Raw genomic sequence first — 15,528 nt, 5'->3', positions numbered from 1 at the left:
TGTCCACAACCCCAGCCTTTTTCTCCTTTCCCAGGACCCAGGGCTCCTGGCGCCTAGGAGAGGGGGTTTGATGGGGCGGGGAGGGGGGGGGTGAGAAGGACTGAGAGCACCTGGGTGCTAGGCTGGCTGAGCAAGCCGCCCCCCACTCCTGGAAACTCTGGAGACTGATTTGCATATAACTTGACTATTCATTTCTCCTCCGCTTTGGAAAGAAAGCGGTCAGCGTAGCAGCAGAAAGGACTTAGATCAGATCGCAGAAGGAAGAACTTCCCAGCCGTGAGCCGTGTGAGCTCAGGAACGGAGCCAGTGCGCAGTGCCTAGGCTCCAGGGTCTTTCTTGGGGGAAGGGACCTCGCGCAGGGAGGTGGGAGATGCTGAGAAGGTGGAGATGGGACTCCACAGGCGAATTCAGAGAGTAAGGAGGGGGCCCTCGGGGCCCAGAGGTGGCGTGGAGGGGGCGATGGGGCTGCTGGGGAGCCGGTGGGGCAGTTGAGGCCGGAGATCCTGGGGCAGCGATGAGCCGAGGTGAGGAGACAGGTGGGCAGCGTGGAGCCCCCTGGAGGACGGAGCTGCCCTTTGCGGGGGAGGGTGGACACGGCCTCCGAGGTCTCTGACCTGGGGTCTCTGAGTCTCTGTGTGTCTCTCACTCACCGCTGTCTCAAAGCGGCCCTTGTGTGCTGGTGTTTGCGGAGCTGCCACACGCAGGGCCGGGCTCGGGTGGGGGTGAGGTGGGGGGGCAAGGCCGCGGTTTCCCGGCTCCTGGACTCAAAGGGCCTTTTCTCTGCCTGCCGGCACCACCTCAGCCACCCCGCCCAGCTCGCTCTCCAGACCGCTCTGCCTGCCCGGCCCTGCTTCTGTGAAGGTTCAGCAGGAACTTTCTTTGGGGCTTTTCCAACCTGGAGCTGGTGGTGTGAGGAGTGTGAGCAGTGGGAGCCAGAAGCGGGGTGGTGCCTTCTGTCTCCCGAGTCTCAGCCTGAGGAAGCCGGTGCCAGGGGACAGGCCGGTGGCCTGGGTCCTGGGTGCTGAGGGGCGGGGGCGGGGGGGACAGGGTGGGAGTTCCAGGTGTGGGGAGCTCGCTGGGTTTTGGGCAAGGACTCTGATGGGATCCACAGATGTGTGGCTCGCAGCCCTGGACTCGCTCTGGCTCCCCGTGGCAGCTGCACGCTCCCCTCCACCCCCCTCCCCAGCCGTCCCTCAAGCTAGGGACACAGGCCTGGGGGTTCTTCTGGCGTCCCTGCCTCCTGAGGGAGCGACCCCACCTCCCCGTCAGGCGGCTGCAGCTGTTTGAAGCCTGCTCCCCGCAGGGCGCCCCTCTGCCCCCCCTCCCCCCTGCGCCCTGCGCCTGCCGTGCCCAGGGTGATCGATTGCCCAGATGTTGTTTGTGCTGGAGACGTGGGCCGAGGCCAGAGACCCAGAGACCCAGAGATACAGACAGGCAGCGAGAGGGAGAAGGACCAGGAAAGAAAAAGGGGGACAGTGTGAGCGGAGTGGAGGAGGATAGAAAAGACAGGGAGACAGAAGACCAACGGATACAGAGACGAAGAGGAAGAGACAGTGAGGGAAAGACGGGGAGGTGGGTGGAGAGTTGAGAGAGATCTTGAGAGAGATTCTTAGGCAGAGACAGGGAGAGCGGGGGAGCATGAACACAGGTCCCGCTGTGCTCCTGAGGCGGCTCCAGGTTCCATCCATCAGGAGCAGGTGAGGGCGTGTGAGCCCAGGCGTTGAGTTCCGCACCACAGAGTCCCCCCTAGGCCCTCCCGAGGCGTCTCCCTCCCCGTGACCCGCCTGGCCTGCCCCCCCCCCTCCAGGTGCGCCCCCCGTGGATGTGCTCCGGGCCCTGCGCTTCCCCTCCCTCCCTGATGGTGTCCGGAGGGCGAGAGGCGTGTGTCCCGCTGATGTGGCCTACCGAGTGTCTCGACCTGCTCAGCTCAGCGCTCCCACCCGCCAGCTCTTCCCAGGTGTGGGCGACGGGGGAGCAGGGGAGCGGGCCGGGCATGGGGGGTCTGGGATTAGACACCCGAGGGAAGGGGGCTCTGGCTCTGTTCGCCGTTCACTCCCCAGCGTGTGTCTCTCTTGGGTCCTAGGAGGTTTCCCCAAAGATTTCTCTCTGTTGGCTGTGGTCCGGACGCGCCCTGGCCTCCAGGCTCCCCTCCTGACGCTCTATAGCGCCCAGGGCGTCCGGCAGCTGGGCCTGGAGCTCGGCCGGCCCGTCCGCTTCCTGTACGAGGACCAGACTGGCCGGCCTCGGCCTCCAGCTCAGCCCGTCTTCAGAGGCCTCAACCTAGCAGATGGCAAGTAAGTTAGTGTGTTCCTCGGCTCTGCCGGCCTGCGCTGCCAGGGACTCCCCGTGGCCACTGGCCAGGGCCCCTGCTCCCTGAGCTGGAAAACCCTGCCCAGCCTTTGGCCACAAGCACCTGCCCGCTGCCCAGACTTCAGTCACTTGTGGCTCAGAGTGTAAATCCTGGGTGTGGTGCTGGCCTGCACCTCGGACAAGCTCCTTACCTTCCTGTGCCTCCATTCTGTGTTCGTAAGAGAGGGATAATGCAATCAAGAGAAATGTATTTCTTGGTGCCGGGTGCGTTGTAAGTACTCGATGAATACTGGCTGCGGTGATTACTATTATTACTATTGGCCCTGATCCTTCCCTCAGCTGCTCCCAGCTCTTAGACCTCCCCTCCTCAGCCAGTCACATGCCCCTCTTCCACCATGACCAGGTGGCACCGTGTGGGTGTGGCTGTGAAGGGCCAGTCTGTCACCCTCATTGTTGACTGCAAGAAGCGCGTCACCCGGCCCCTCCCCCGAAGCGCCCGTCCGGTGCTGGACACCCATGGCGTGGTCATCTTCGGTGCCCGCATCCTGGATGAAGAAGTCTTCGAGGTAACCAGGGCAACCAGAAGACAGAGTGATTTCTGGCCCCGTATCTTGTGTCCGTTATCCTTCTGGCCCCAGCATGCCATCTTCCCATGCCCTAGCTCAGTGGTCCTCAAACTCATTAGTCCACAGAGCCAAATATCAACAGGACAACGGTTGAAATTTCTTTTGAGAGCCAAAAATTTTAAACTATATAGGCAGGTACATTGTTATTAACTTAATTAGGGTACTCCTAAGCTCACCTTTGCTAAAAATTCAAGGGGCCAAAGAGCCACATGTGGCTCACAAGCCGCAGTTTGCTTACCACTGCTCTACCTCTTCATTTTTCCTCTCTTGAATGTATAGTTCCATTTCCTGTCCAGGGCTAATTTTCTCTTAGGAGAACTAGGTGTCCACTTATATTGCAGCCACTCATTTTGTCACTCAGTCTTCATCACTCTGCCCATCCATCATTCAACCAATCTCTCTACCACTCATCTTTCACCCTCTCACCTGTCCAGTTACACAGTCACCCACCTACTCAAGCATCCAGGTTTGCATCCATCCATCCATCTGCCCATCCTTCCCCTGCTCAGCCACTTGCTCCTTCAATCCACTTAGCTATCAATCTGTTCTTTTATCCATCTGTCCTCTTTAACCCATCCGTCCATCTACTCACCCATCCATCCACCCACCTACCCCATCTACCCATGTATATAAGAATGCATGCAACCATTGATCCACCATTTACACAACCACCTCCTCATCTACCCATCCTCCATCCAACCATTCATTTATCCACATATTCACTTCTATCCGCCTACCCACCAATCTGATTCCATCTATTCACCAACTTCATTCATTCATTCATTCATTCATTCCACCATCCATCAACCTTCCAATTCAGTCATGCATTTGAACCCCCATTCACTCACCTACCCACCCACCAGGCTAGTCAGTTAACATTTTCTGAATACCTGCTTATCAATGCCAAGGGGAAAACAGAAGAATAATATAAGGTTTCTATCATTCCAAGGAGATGAGCCAGTATCTCCAAACAAGGCAGGTTGTGTTAAGCACCACATGTGAGCACAAACAAAAGCCATTGGGACCCCCCTCCCTCATTTCTAGAGTCCTGAGACTTCTCATCATTACTGCCAGTGGAAGGTCAAAGCTAAGCTGGGCCACTGTCTCCAGAAGCCCCTGTGACAAGGCTCAGGCAACCCCCGCAGGGCAGGGGCACAGGCAGAGCTGGACGGAATTCTAGTTCTGACTGTACCGCTGTGAGTGACCTTGGGCCAGCCATTGCCTCTGAGCTTTTCAGAATGGAATGTGTCTGAAAGTGGCATAAAGACCCTGCCACTGGCTTTCCCAGTGGTTGTGACGGTCCAATGGGAACTGGACAGGGCTGTGCCATGGAGGGCCGGTAATGACCTTCCATTATGTAGTTTACCTGGGACTGGCCTCCTGCCTTTTGTCCCGGACTGTATATACCCTTTGTCTCGCTCTGAAGGCCTTTCTGTCTCCTTCCATTGGCATCCCTTCCTCGTATCTCTACAGGGTGACATCCAAGAGCTTGTCATTGCTCCGGGGGTGCAAGCTGCCTATGGATCCTGTGAACAGAAGGAGCTGGAGTGTGAGCGGGACTGGAGGGAGAGGCCTCAGAAACAACAGTCTCACCGAGCACAGAGGTCTCCAAAGCAGCCATCAGCGAGACTTCACAGGCCCCAAAACCAGGAGCCCCAGAGACAGGTGAGGGAGTTGGGTGGACCCCAAACTGCAGTACCCCCCTCCCAGGGAGGGAGATTCCCAGATATCTCCCCAGAGGAAGTCCCCCAATGTCCAGAGCTCCCCATTCTCTTTGGGCTCCTTTTAGCCCCTTCCTTATGCCCATCCCCAGTCATACCTCCCTATTCCCATCACTCACCCCCAGTCCTCATTCATCAACCTTTTTATTTTCACTTAAAAATAAAAAGTTGTTATGAAGAACTCATGGCTGGGAGCTGTGTCCCCTCCTTGTGTCTCCTCTGCCAGTCTTCCTGGACTATGCCGTTGGGTTTCCCACCCTTCCTTGAATTAAGAGATTGGGAGAGAGGGTGCAGGTGGGACTTGGGGACACAGGAGGGAAGGGCAGATTAGGGGAGAGACAGAAACAGGGAGAAAGAAGCTGCAATGGAAAGACCTAGGAGGAGAAATGGGGGAGGAAGAGAAGAAAAAGAGAATCCCAAAAGGGTGGTGAGCCGGTGGAAGGTGGGTGGGGCCATCTCTGGCCCCTGCACACGGAGGCGTAGGGTAAGGGGCTGGGGGGGAGAAGGACAAGAAGATTCCGGGTTGGTGGAGCTCTGAAGGTTAGGGTGACAGATATGATCTGGGGTCAGTAGTCTAAAGTTGAAGCATCAATCTCTTAATTATGTCTGCTTCTGTCTCACCTGCGGGACCCACCTCCCCTTCCTGCCTCTCCCCATCTCTCTCCTGTCCCCCAACCTCTCTTTTCATCCCCAACTCTGTTTTCCAATTCCTCCCCTACCTCATTTCCCAATCCCGTCCCATCTCACGTCCCTCGTCCCCCCCCCACCCCCCCACCCCCGCCTTCCTCCTATCCCACTGCCCCTCCCCGGACCCCAGCCCACTGAGCCTCTCCACTATGACTACGGGCCCCTCTATTACGATGAGATGACTGCGGGGACAACCCCTGACTACCAGGTAAACTGGAGGGACCCCTCCTTTCTCCCGTCCCCCCCCCACATCTCTGACCCCCAGTTCAAGGAGAGAAGCCATGCATTTAATAGATTACGGGAGTTTCCTCACTGTCGCCTCCCATGTCTCTGCTGCAGCGGCCTCGGAGCCCCACCCACAGGGCTCCCGCTTCCCCCAGGGGGCGTCGCACCCCACCCCGAAAGCCTACCCCACCTGCTAAGAGGTCCGCAGCCCGGCAGGCATCCCCCTCATCAGGCTGGAGACCCTCTCGAACTGGAGGCTCTGGGCCAGCGTGGGGCCAGCCTTCCCCCTCCCGGCGCCCAGCTCGACGGGCAGCTCCCCACACTGCCCGGGCCCCCCCCCGGACCAGAGGCAGCAGTTACCGGCAGGTAGAGCCGGGGCATCCAGATCTCTGCCCCCAAATCTTCATGACCTGGGAGAAGCATTCTCCCTCAGCTGTCCTAAGGGGCTGCAAGATCTGCGATTTCCCCCACCCCCCACACAGAGACACTGCCCCAGCGAGGGACACAGTGCTGCTTCGCCTTCCTCTGGCTAACCTCTCTCCTTCCTTCCACCCCGTCCCCCCTCCCCCCCCACTCTGCTCCCCTCCCCTTGGGATTAGTACCCCACCCCAGGAGAAGAGGAAGGAATCCTGGAGTCCAGCCCCTTGCCACCCCCTGAGGAGGTAACTCCACCCCACCACCCAGCGGGGGGCAGCGGGGGGCTGTGACCCACCCCTCAGGCCCCCGTCATCTGGACGAGTCAGCCCCCTCCGGCCGGAGGGCTCTTTGTCATACCCACTGCGGCCTCTGTCTCCTGGTCCGCCCAGCCCAATGGGTCTGCTGGCCTCTCCCTCTCAGTTCAGCCATTTTCCTTAGTGTCCTTGTCTCCTTTCATTATTCCTTGATTCTGGAGTAGCCTCCTCTTCATGTTGGTGTCAAATGGTTTTACTTCCTGTGTCATGTTCTGTTCCTAGGAGCCACTTTCTGTCCAGTGCTGTCTTCTTCTCTTCTGCCCTTCTTTCCATCACGTCTTTGGTCACTCCCTGGACTCTGTGTCTATCTTATGTCCATGGACTGTCCGCTCTGTGTCCAGCCCTCCGGCCACCCTTCTGGTTGTGACCACTTCTTCCACCAAGCCCGTCCGCCGGACATCTCTCCCGATTCCGGTCTGATGGCCTTCGCCTTTCCACACAGCTGCTCCCCTTGCTCTTCTTGGGAGAGAAACTCCAGTCCCAGTCACCCTCAGGATCCTTTGGGCGAGGAGTTGTCACACCTGGGGTCCAGGTGGAAACTCCTCTCAGCCCTAACACCCCCGTCTACCCCTCTCCCTCCCCATCCCCATCCCCGGGAAGGAGCAGACAGATCTCCAGGTCCCCTCCACAGCTGACAGGTTCCTGACAGAGGAATATGGGGAGGGTGGCACAGAGCCCCCGGCAGGGCCCTACGATTACACCTATGGCTATGGGGACGATTACCGTGAGGAGACGGACCTTGGCCCTGCCCTCTCTGCGGAGACAGCCCACCCCGGAGCCGTAAGTGAGAGGCGCTCCTCCTGTCTTCGTGGCCTCCCGTGGAGCCGCAAGAATCTCTTCTTGTTGTTTCTGATCGCTGTCTGTCGGCTCTGAGCTGCTTCCCACTGGTGGTTTGCCGTTTCTGTCCACAGAAGATGTATGTGTTGCTTGAACATCTTCCTTCCTTCCTTCCCTTGTGCAATATCTTACCCTGTGACTCCTTATGAATCCTTCTGCCCAGGGCAATGAGATTTAAAAAATATATATTATGGCCTCTTCCTGTCTTTTTGGTCACTTCCTGTCTCAATCGAGCTGGATTTCATAAAGCTTTTGGTCAATAAGGTAAGGTCCTTATGCCCATTTTCAGTCCGTCTCCATCGTTTCTTCTTGACAAAACAATTTTTTTATCCATGTTGCTGCCAAGTGTCTCACCTTCTAACCTGTCTGTCCCTTCCGGTCTTCTCCAGCCATGCCATCTGTCTTGGTGACTGTGCCGTATTGGATAGAAAGGGACTTACTATTTGTATTTCGAATCTAGCTTTTCATGCTTTCTGTGACAATTGCCTTTGATAATGAGCTACTTCAAGTGTGTCTCAGGCCATCCAAATCATAAAGGGTCCGTTGTGGGCCTAGATATTTATCATGATCCCTTCCTGTGTGTACTCACTTTGCTGCTTGTGTTTTCTGAAGAATTGTCTTGCATTGTCATCAGCTCCTATCCAGGACTCACTTTCTGTCTGTTCTGTGAATTTCTCCCATTGGTCCTGGTAGCCAGGTTGTTACTGAAGGTCCACTTCCTGAAGTCTCTTTTCTTGGCTGCTTCCTGTCTATCCAACCACTTCCTGTTTGTTCAGTTCACTTTCTAGCCATTTTGGCCAGGTTTAATTTTTCTTGGCCCTGGCATCATTCTTGCTTCCAAGTGTTTGTCCCTTCATTCTGTCTCCCTTAATTGTTCCCCGTGTCTCCAACCACTCCCTCTTAGATGGGGCATTTCCTGTCTACGCCACTGCATCTTTGGCCTGTCTTGCTGTTAGAGCTGCCTTCTCTGTCCCGCTGCATTGTCCCACATCTCCTTTCTCTAACATTGCCACCCTTCACCCTCCGCTGTCTTGCTTTTATGCTGCTTTCTGGAAATGTGAGGTTGCGCTGTAATATGGGAGAGTTTGGAAATTACTGTCGGTCAGGATGGAGACGGGGGGCATTCCGATGGGAGAGTTCGGGTGGTGGTGAATGTCCTCTGTTCTCCCTGTCCTTGTCTTGGTTCTGGCCCCGGAGTTGGGGGTGGACCCCTGAATGGAAGTGTGGAAGAGGGGCAACTGCTAGGCTTGGCGTACAAATGAGCACTAGGGTGAGAGTTTAGTGTCCTTGATGAGAGAGGAACTGTGGGGACTTGAGGGAGATCTGCTCTGAGGCTTGACCAACTTAGCCCAAGAGCTGTATTTTTTGTTGTTAATCCTCACCTGAGGACATTTTCCCATTGAATTTTAGTGGAAGAGAGAGGGAAAGACAGAGAGAAACATCCAGGTGAGAAAAATGCATCCATCGGCTGCCTCCTGCATGAGCCTGACAAGAGGTACATGCTCTTGACAAGAATTGAACTTGGGACCCTTTGGTCTGCAGGCCGACGCTCTATCCACTGAGCCAGGCCAACTAGGGCAAGAGCTGTATTTTTAAAAAATATATATATTTTATTGATTTTTTACAGAGAGGAAGAGAGAGGGATAGAGAATTAGAAACATCGATGAGAGAGAGACATCGATCAGCTGCCTCTTGCACAACCCCTACTGGGGATGTGCCCGCAACCAAGGTACATGCCCTTGACCGGAATCGAACCCGGGACCTTTCAGTCCGCAGGCCAACGCTCTATCCACTGAGCCAAACCGGTTTCTGCAAGAGCTGTATTTTTTTTAAAGAACCTATTACGGGGTGGAAGTTTCAGATATCAGTGCGGATTGCCCTCCAAATCTACTTAGAGTATGGATGTTTTACCTCCAAGAAGTTTTTAAGCTTATGAACTCCTTGAAATTCTAGGGAAAATTCTGTGCATAAGGGCATACATTTTTTTTCTTTTCTGAAGACTATAGATTACAGCATATTCTCATATGGATCCATACTCTCCCTTCAAACTCCAATAAAAATCTATCCATAATCTTGGAGAGATTTTTCTTTGGTGGGTTGGAGTAAGGGTGCAGAAGTTGATGGTTTCTTAAAGTTCTAGGGATTCTTGGGGTCAGAGAGAGTATGGATAAGGGTGGGGTCCTACAGAAGAAGCTTTGGGAAGGTTAGGGCTTTGGATTCCCAGGAAACATGTGGGGACCTTCCTGAAAGAAGTTCTCAGGGAGGTGAGGAGGTTGTCTTTGCTGAGGTGGGGCTGAGGATTGGGGTGTGGGGAGCCCTGAGGCCTCCTGGGCAGGCCTGGGTCTGTGGAGAGAATCTTGGGGGAGGGACCGGGCTGGAGGTAGGCTCAAGGAGGCCTCCAGAAGTCCTGAGAATGGAGGGGGGAGAAGGGTGGGCGGAGTCCCCGTGTCCTGGCTGCTCACAGGCCCCACTGGGGGTTACATGTGTGTCTCCCTCAGGCTGCCCATAGCCCCCGGGGGCTGAAGGGAGAGAAGGGGGAGCCTGCAGTCCTGGAGCCTGTAAGTCACTGGCCATTGAGCTGAGGGCAGGGGGAGAAGGGAAGAAGGCAGGTGTGCTAGTCCTGTGGCCTCTGACTCTTAACGTCTGACTCTGCAGGGAATGCTAGTGGAGGGGCCGCCTGGCCCAGAAGGCCCTGCGGTGAGTCTGAACACTCTTTCATCCGTGTCTTCCCCATGTATGCCCAGGCCTCCTTCTCAGAACTCCAGAGCATTCTTCCAATCCGAGCTCTCTCTGCTGTAGAGACCCCCCCCTCAGCTACATCCCCTTTTCTCTCCGAATGCCCACAGCTGACCCCTTACTCCTTTGTTCCTCAGGGACTGACTGGTCCCCCTGGCATCCAGGGCAACCCAGGCCCAGTTGGAGACCCCGGCGAGAGGGTAAGGGAGTGTCTTCTGTATGGGAGGGGGCACTGCAGAGGAGCCACTAAAGGGGCCACGTGCTTAGTGATTTCTCATTAGCTGGCTGATCAATGAACAGGGACTGGTGTCCCCAGCGCTTGCAAATAGGGCAGACTGGTTGGGGAGGACAGTGGTCTTGGGTCTTACTCTGACTTTTCTCCAGAGGGCTGGGGTGAGGCTCAGGCAAGATCTAGGGAAGTCTGCATTTGTCCTGTTGAGGAGGGTTCCCAGGGGACTCTAGGCCTAAGACTCCCCTATCTGTCACCTACCCTCCTCATTCTCTCCCACTCCAGGGTCCTCCCGGCCGGGCAGGGCTCCCTGGATCAGATGGGGCGCCTGGCCCTCCCGGCACATCCCTCATGCTCCCGGTGAGCTGTCTTCTGGGCTTTGGGAGGGGCTGCGGGGGAGGGCAGGGATTGTGCTGTGTCACCGAGAACCAGGAGTCTCTAAAGACCATCAGTGCAAAGAAATGGACCTCTTGGTGGAGGTGACTAGGGCCTCATTAGATGATCTAGAACCCAATATGATCTAGAGTCAAGCTTGGTTCATCTAGAGTGGAGCAGGAAATTATATATTTCAGGGGTCTAGAACCAAAGGAGAGTCTTTTTGGAGGAAGAGGCTAGACATCGGGGGAGGAGGACAGAAGCTGAGTTTCTGAAAACCTCTCAGTGATTATCTGAACACCTCCACTGGAAGATGCTGGGAGAGGGCATGGGGCGGTGTGTGTGTGTGTGTGTGTGTGTCGGCCTGGGAGCAGGAGCAGAAATGCTGGAAGGTCCCAGGGATTTCCTGGAAAGAACTGGGCCTTCTCTCCTTGCCCGTCAGTTCCGGTTTGGCAGTGGCGGGGGTGACAAGGGCCCTGTGGTGGCCGCCCAGGAGGCTCAGGCCCAGGCGATCCTGCAGCAGGCGCGGGTGAGTAGGGCTGGAGAGCATTGTGGTGGGGGTGGGGGAGAAGGAAAGGTTCTAGCAGGGTTGGGGGGGTAGGCTGGAGGGATAGGGGGAAGGGGAAGGTCTGGGCTGGTTTGGGGCTGAGAGGGAGGTCGGAGCACTAAGGCGGTGAAACACGGGTTAGGAGTGGGAGGGTGAGTTTAGAGGGTGTCCTGGGGAGGGAGTCTCCAGCTGCCTCTTCTCACCTCTGCTGTGTCCCCCGTCCCCTAGATGGCGCTCCGTGGACCCCCTGGACCCATGGGATACACAGGTCGCCCTGGACCTTTGGTGAGCGAAGGGGGGTGGGGTAGGAGGTTCTTTTTGTGTGTGGGGGGATGGACAGTTCTGGAAAGGGCCCAAATCCAAAGTCATTTTGCTTTTTTGGGAGGTTTTGGGGTCACTGTTGGAGATGTCCTTCCATATAGCCAACCTCTCTCTCTCACAGGGACAACCTGGGAGCCCTGGTCTGAAGGGAGAGTCTGGAGACCTAGGACCTCAGGTGACACCCCGCACCCCTTTGATCCCCAACCCAGTGCCGCCTTCCCTGTCTGTGCCCGTTAACCCTGACCTCAACTTTCCCTCCCCAGGGCCCCAGGGGACCTCAGGGCCTCACCGGGCCTCCCGGCAAGGCTGGGCGAAGGGTGAGTGACTGAGTGTGGGGCGGGCCAGGTGGGAGATGGCACCGAGGGTGGAGGGCTGGCCCCTGCTTGTTCTGACACTTCCTTTGCATCTGCAGGGCCGGGCGGGTGCTGACGGAGCCCGAGGGATGCCCGGAGAACCTGGCGTGAAGGTGACAGCTGGCCTTCCTCTGATGCTCAGCTCAGCCCTCTGAGCTCATCATCTCAGGAGCCTGGGTTCCCCGGCTCCCCAGGAAGTGGCTCCCCCCTCAGGGCACTAGGGGGTGGGGTGGGAAAGGGCCTGGGGCTTCACGTGGCCGCCCCTCTCCCCTAGGGTGACCGCGGCTTTGATGGGCTCCCAGGCCTTCCCGGGGAGAAGGGGCACCGGGTGAGTACGTTGGGCAGGGGACGTTGGAGAGGGCCGGTGTCTGTGCTGGGAGCTCTGAAGCCCCTTCCCTGTTTCCCAGGGCGAGACTGGTGCCCACGGCCTCCCTGGGCCCCCTGGCGAGGACGGAGAGCGGGTGAGTGTGGCAGGGCCGGGGCCGGGCTGGCCTGGGGGAGGCTGGGAGGCGAGGCACGTCACCACGGCCTCCTCCTGCAGGGGGACGACGGGGAGATCGGGCCTCGGGGGCTGCCTGGAGAGTCGGTGAGTGTCCAGGGGTGAGGTCGCGGGAGGGGGGGGCAGGGAGTGGGGGCAGGAGGGTGGGGGCTCTGGGAACGCCGGAGGAGGGACATAGATATGAAAGAGACACTCATGCGTGCCTTGTCCTCTCCTCGCCGAGTGTAGGGGCCTCGAGGTCTCCTTGGCCCTAAAGGCCCGCCTGGTATTCCTGGACCCCCGGTGAGTGACTGCCCCGACTCCTGACCCTGATCTCACCCCCTGACTTCTCATCTTCCTGACTGCCCCACCTCCCCTCCCATTCCCCCTCCAGCCTCTGCCCCAGGGGCCCTTTTAGGGCCTTCTGGTGTGGGGCACCAAAGGCTCGAAGAAGAGCCAGAAAAAAAATCATCAAGAAAAACAAAACAAAAACCCACAAACCCACAGCCCCACAGCCCCACGCCCTGCGGCTCTGGGCCGGCTGTGTGCTGAGGTCTGGGAGGAACGGAGGACTGACCGGTGCCTCTGCCTGTCCCACCCGCTCCCTGGGGACGGCCCGGCCTCCGGGAAACCACAGGGCCTCCCGGGGCGGCTGCCTCCCGCTCACACCCCTCTGTGTTCCAGGGCGTGCGCGGCATGGACGGTCCCCACGGCCCCAAAGGGAGCTTGGTGAGTGATGCATGGCGACTCCACCCGGCCCTGGGCCTGCCAACCCTGTTCCCTTTGCCCACGCTGAGCCCTGCCCTCCGGGTCTCGCCCTCTGGGTCCTCCTGCCCGCTCCTCCCCGTCTGACTGGCCACCGCCTCCTCTGACCCTGCCTGCTGCCTGTTTGTAGGGACCCCAAGGGGAGCCAGGGCCTCCCGGACAGCAGGGAACGCCTGGCACCCAGGTGAGTGGTCTGCCCGCCCCTCCCCGACCTCAGCGGCTTCCCTGGGCTTCCCCGTGGTCAGACCTGAGTGGGGACCGGAAGTGAAGGGTCTCCAGTCCTTGATGCTCGTGCTCTGAGGGGGTGCTGGCTGCAGGAGAGAGCGCCCCACGTCGGGGCCCCTGTGACTTCTCTCTCCCCGCGTACAGGGTCTCCCGGGGCCTCAGGGTGCCATCGGCCCTCACGGAGAGAAGGTGAGCCCGCTGTGGGAGCAGGGCTGCGGGCGGGTGCCGGGAGGGCCGTCTGGCTGGGACTGAGCCATGTGCACACTGAGCCGTGTGAACCGGGACCTCCTCGCCTCCCGCAGGGCCCCCTCGGGAAGCCAGGGCTCCCCGGCATGCCTGGCTCCGATGGACTCCCGGTGAGTGCACCCACTTCTTGTCCCAAACACCCCTTGGCCTCCCACCCCACTGAGCGGCCTCCAGGGCCCGCAGGGACCGTCCATCCCTGTCCCTGCACTGGGAGGTCACCGTGGCACCTGCGTGGTCAGCTGGCTTCGTCAGCTCACGGGCGTTCTGGGTGAAGGAGTGTAGAGGGTGAGGAAAGTGAAGGGACCAGCGGACACATTCTTCTTCCTGCCCCAGGGCCACCCCGGGAAGGAAGGCCCCCCAGGAACCAAAGGAAACCAGGTGAGCCTTCCGGGGCGCTCCCCCAGCCTGGGCCTCAGGTCCCTGGGATTCCCCGTCTCGCCATGAACGAGGCTCTGACTGTTTTCGTCCACGGCACTTCCGATTTCCCACGCCCCGAGGCCACCAGGACGGCACCCGACCCCTTTACCGATCCCTCTGTCTTCCTCCAGGGCCCCTCTGGACCTCAGGGTCCTCTCGGGTACCCCGGACCCCGAGGCGTCAAGGTAAGACCACAGCCGGGAGATAGAGGGCTGCTTTCGGGGGCAGGCAGGCCTGGGAGCCCGTCCCTGACCGCTGTCTCTGCGCCCTGACTCCAGGGTGTGGACGGAATTCGGGGCCTGAAGGGTCATAAGGGTGAAAAGGTGAGCAGTGTGCCCGACTCCCCACCACCCCCACTCTGCCTCCACCAGCCTCTCTGTCCCCTCCCCCTCGCCCCGCCCTCCTGCTGCCCCTCTGCCCTCCGCTCCGGACACCGCCTTCCACGCACGGCCTCCGGGACCCTCCGTCGCAGCCTCCCGACCCGCTGTCATCGGGGTCCTCTCCCACCTTCTGTAGGGCGACGATGGCTTTCCTGGGTTCAAAGGTGACATGGGTGTGAAAGGTGACAGGGTGAGTAGAAGCCCCCTCACTGCCCCCCCAGTCCGAGTCCTAACGATCCTTCACTCTGGAGCCCCCGGCCGATCCCTTTGAGGCCCCGAGCCCCGTCTCCGGAGCCCTGCACCCGTTAGGCCGGACCCCAGCAGGGTAACAGCCCCACAGCCCGAGTCCCTCCGATCCCCGCAGTCTCCCCCTGTGGCCCCTGGCCTGCAACGGCTTCTGGGACCCCTGCCGCCCGCCCTCTCAGCCCCTGGGGCCTGCCTCTCCCCTGGGGCCCAGCCCCACCCAGCCCCTGACCCTCACTTCACCCTCTCGCGCAGGGCGAGGCTGGAGTCCCTGGTTCCAGAGGAGAGGATGGTCCCGAGGGGCCGAAGGGTCGCACTGGGCCCACCGGAGACCCTGGGCCCACCGGGCTCGTGGGCGAGAAGGTGACAGGGCGGGACCGGTGTCTGCTCTCCGGGACACGGGGGAGGCGGGCCTGGCCTGGGGGCAGGGCGGGCAGGCTTGCCAGCAGCTGGAGCCAGTGCGTCGATCGAAGACGACCGTGCGTTAAATATGCTCCTCCTGTATGCGGCACCTCCTGGACGCTGGTGGGTTGAGGGGTGGTGGATGAGAAGCCAGGGAAAAGTCCCCGTCCTGAGGCGCTTACAACAGGCTGATGGGGACAAGGCCGAGGCTGCCCTAGGTGACTGAGGCGCAGGGCAGAGGGCACAGGCGTTCCGAGAGGAGAGGCGGGAGTGGTGAGCGGGCTCGGGCCGTCAGACAGAGAGGCCCGGGCGAAGGCTGCACGTGCGGCCTCACAGAGGCCCCGGAGGTGAAGATGCTCCCTAGTTACAGCCAGGGAGGGCGGAGCCCGGGCAGAGCCAGGCCGCCGGGTTGGAGTCCCTGCTCCCAAGCGCAGCCCACAGCTGCCTGGACCACAGCCTGCAGCTTCGGAGGCCGGGGTGCAGGGGGCTGAGGTGGGGGGTGCGAGCGGAGCGGAGGCAGAGGTGTCCCCAGCTGTGTGGAGGCCCGCAGGGGCAGGGCAGGGGCAGGGCAGGGGCAGGGCAGGGGCAGGGCAGGGGCAGGGGCAGGGCAGGGGCAGGGCAGGGGCAGGGGCAGGGCAGGGGCAGGGCAGGGGCAGGGGCAGGGGCAGGGGCAG

At 59.4% G+C, this 15,528-nt stretch overlaps 1 protein-coding gene across 4 annotated transcripts in view; it reads left to right on the top strand.

Annotated features, from left to right (window-relative positions):
- Window positions 1–15,528, top strand: part of COL11A2 (collagen type XI alpha 2 chain) — a 30,186-nt gene that overhangs the window by 876 nt on the left and 13,782 nt on the right. The window contains exons 2-30 of one of the 4 annotated variants that reach the window (XM_084891005.1): window positions 1,808–1,957; window positions 2,084–2,294; window positions 2,714–2,876; window positions 4,410–4,601; window positions 5,475–5,552; window positions 6,169–6,231; window positions 6,901–7,080; window positions 9,636–9,695; window positions 9,793–9,834; window positions 10,011–10,073; window positions 10,388–10,462; window positions 10,920–11,006; window positions 11,253–11,309; window positions 11,467–11,520; window positions 11,609–11,662; window positions 11,758–11,811; window positions 11,973–12,026; window positions 12,106–12,159; window positions 12,240–12,284; window positions 12,426–12,479; window positions 12,861–12,905; window positions 13,072–13,125; window positions 13,311–13,355; window positions 13,469–13,522; window positions 13,746–13,790; window positions 13,961–14,014; window positions 14,108–14,152; window positions 14,346–14,399; window positions 14,708–14,815. In XM_084891005.1, the coding sequence (XP_084747131.1) occupies window positions 1,808–1,957; window positions 2,084–2,294; window positions 2,714–2,876; window positions 4,410–4,601; window positions 5,475–5,552; window positions 6,169–6,231; window positions 6,901–7,080; window positions 9,636–9,695; window positions 9,793–9,834; window positions 10,011–10,073; window positions 10,388–10,462; window positions 10,920–11,006; window positions 11,253–11,309; window positions 11,467–11,520; window positions 11,609–11,662; window positions 11,758–11,811; window positions 11,973–12,026; window positions 12,106–12,159; window positions 12,240–12,284; window positions 12,426–12,479; window positions 12,861–12,905; window positions 13,072–13,125; window positions 13,311–13,355; window positions 13,469–13,522; window positions 13,746–13,790; window positions 13,961–14,014; window positions 14,108–14,152; window positions 14,346–14,399; window positions 14,708–14,815 (2,294 nt within the window). Of the gene's footprint in view, window positions 1–1,807; window positions 1,958–2,083; window positions 2,295–2,713; window positions 2,877–4,409; window positions 4,602–5,474; window positions 5,553–6,168; window positions 6,232–6,900; window positions 7,081–9,635; window positions 9,696–9,792; window positions 9,835–10,010; window positions 10,074–10,387; window positions 10,463–10,919; window positions 11,007–11,252; window positions 11,310–11,466; window positions 11,521–11,608; window positions 11,663–11,757; window positions 11,812–11,972; window positions 12,027–12,105; window positions 12,160–12,239; window positions 12,285–12,425; window positions 12,480–12,860; window positions 12,906–13,071; window positions 13,126–13,310; window positions 13,356–13,468; window positions 13,523–13,745; window positions 13,791–13,960; window positions 14,015–14,107; window positions 14,153–14,345; window positions 14,400–14,707; window positions 14,816–15,528 lie in introns of those variants that run through there. The other 3 variants (XM_084891006.1, XM_084891007.1, XM_084891008.1) reach the window with 3 other exon arrangements.

Source organism: Pipistrellus hanaki (genome assembly GCF_964339955.1).
Source record: "Pipistrellus hanaki genome assembly, chromosome: 7".
NCBI classification, from domain to species: Eukaryota; Metazoa; Chordata; class Mammalia; order Chiroptera; family Vespertilionidae; genus Pipistrellus; species Pipistrellus hanaki.
Note: the sequence above shows the minus strand (reverse complement) of the source record. Positions and strands in the feature narration are given on the sequence as shown.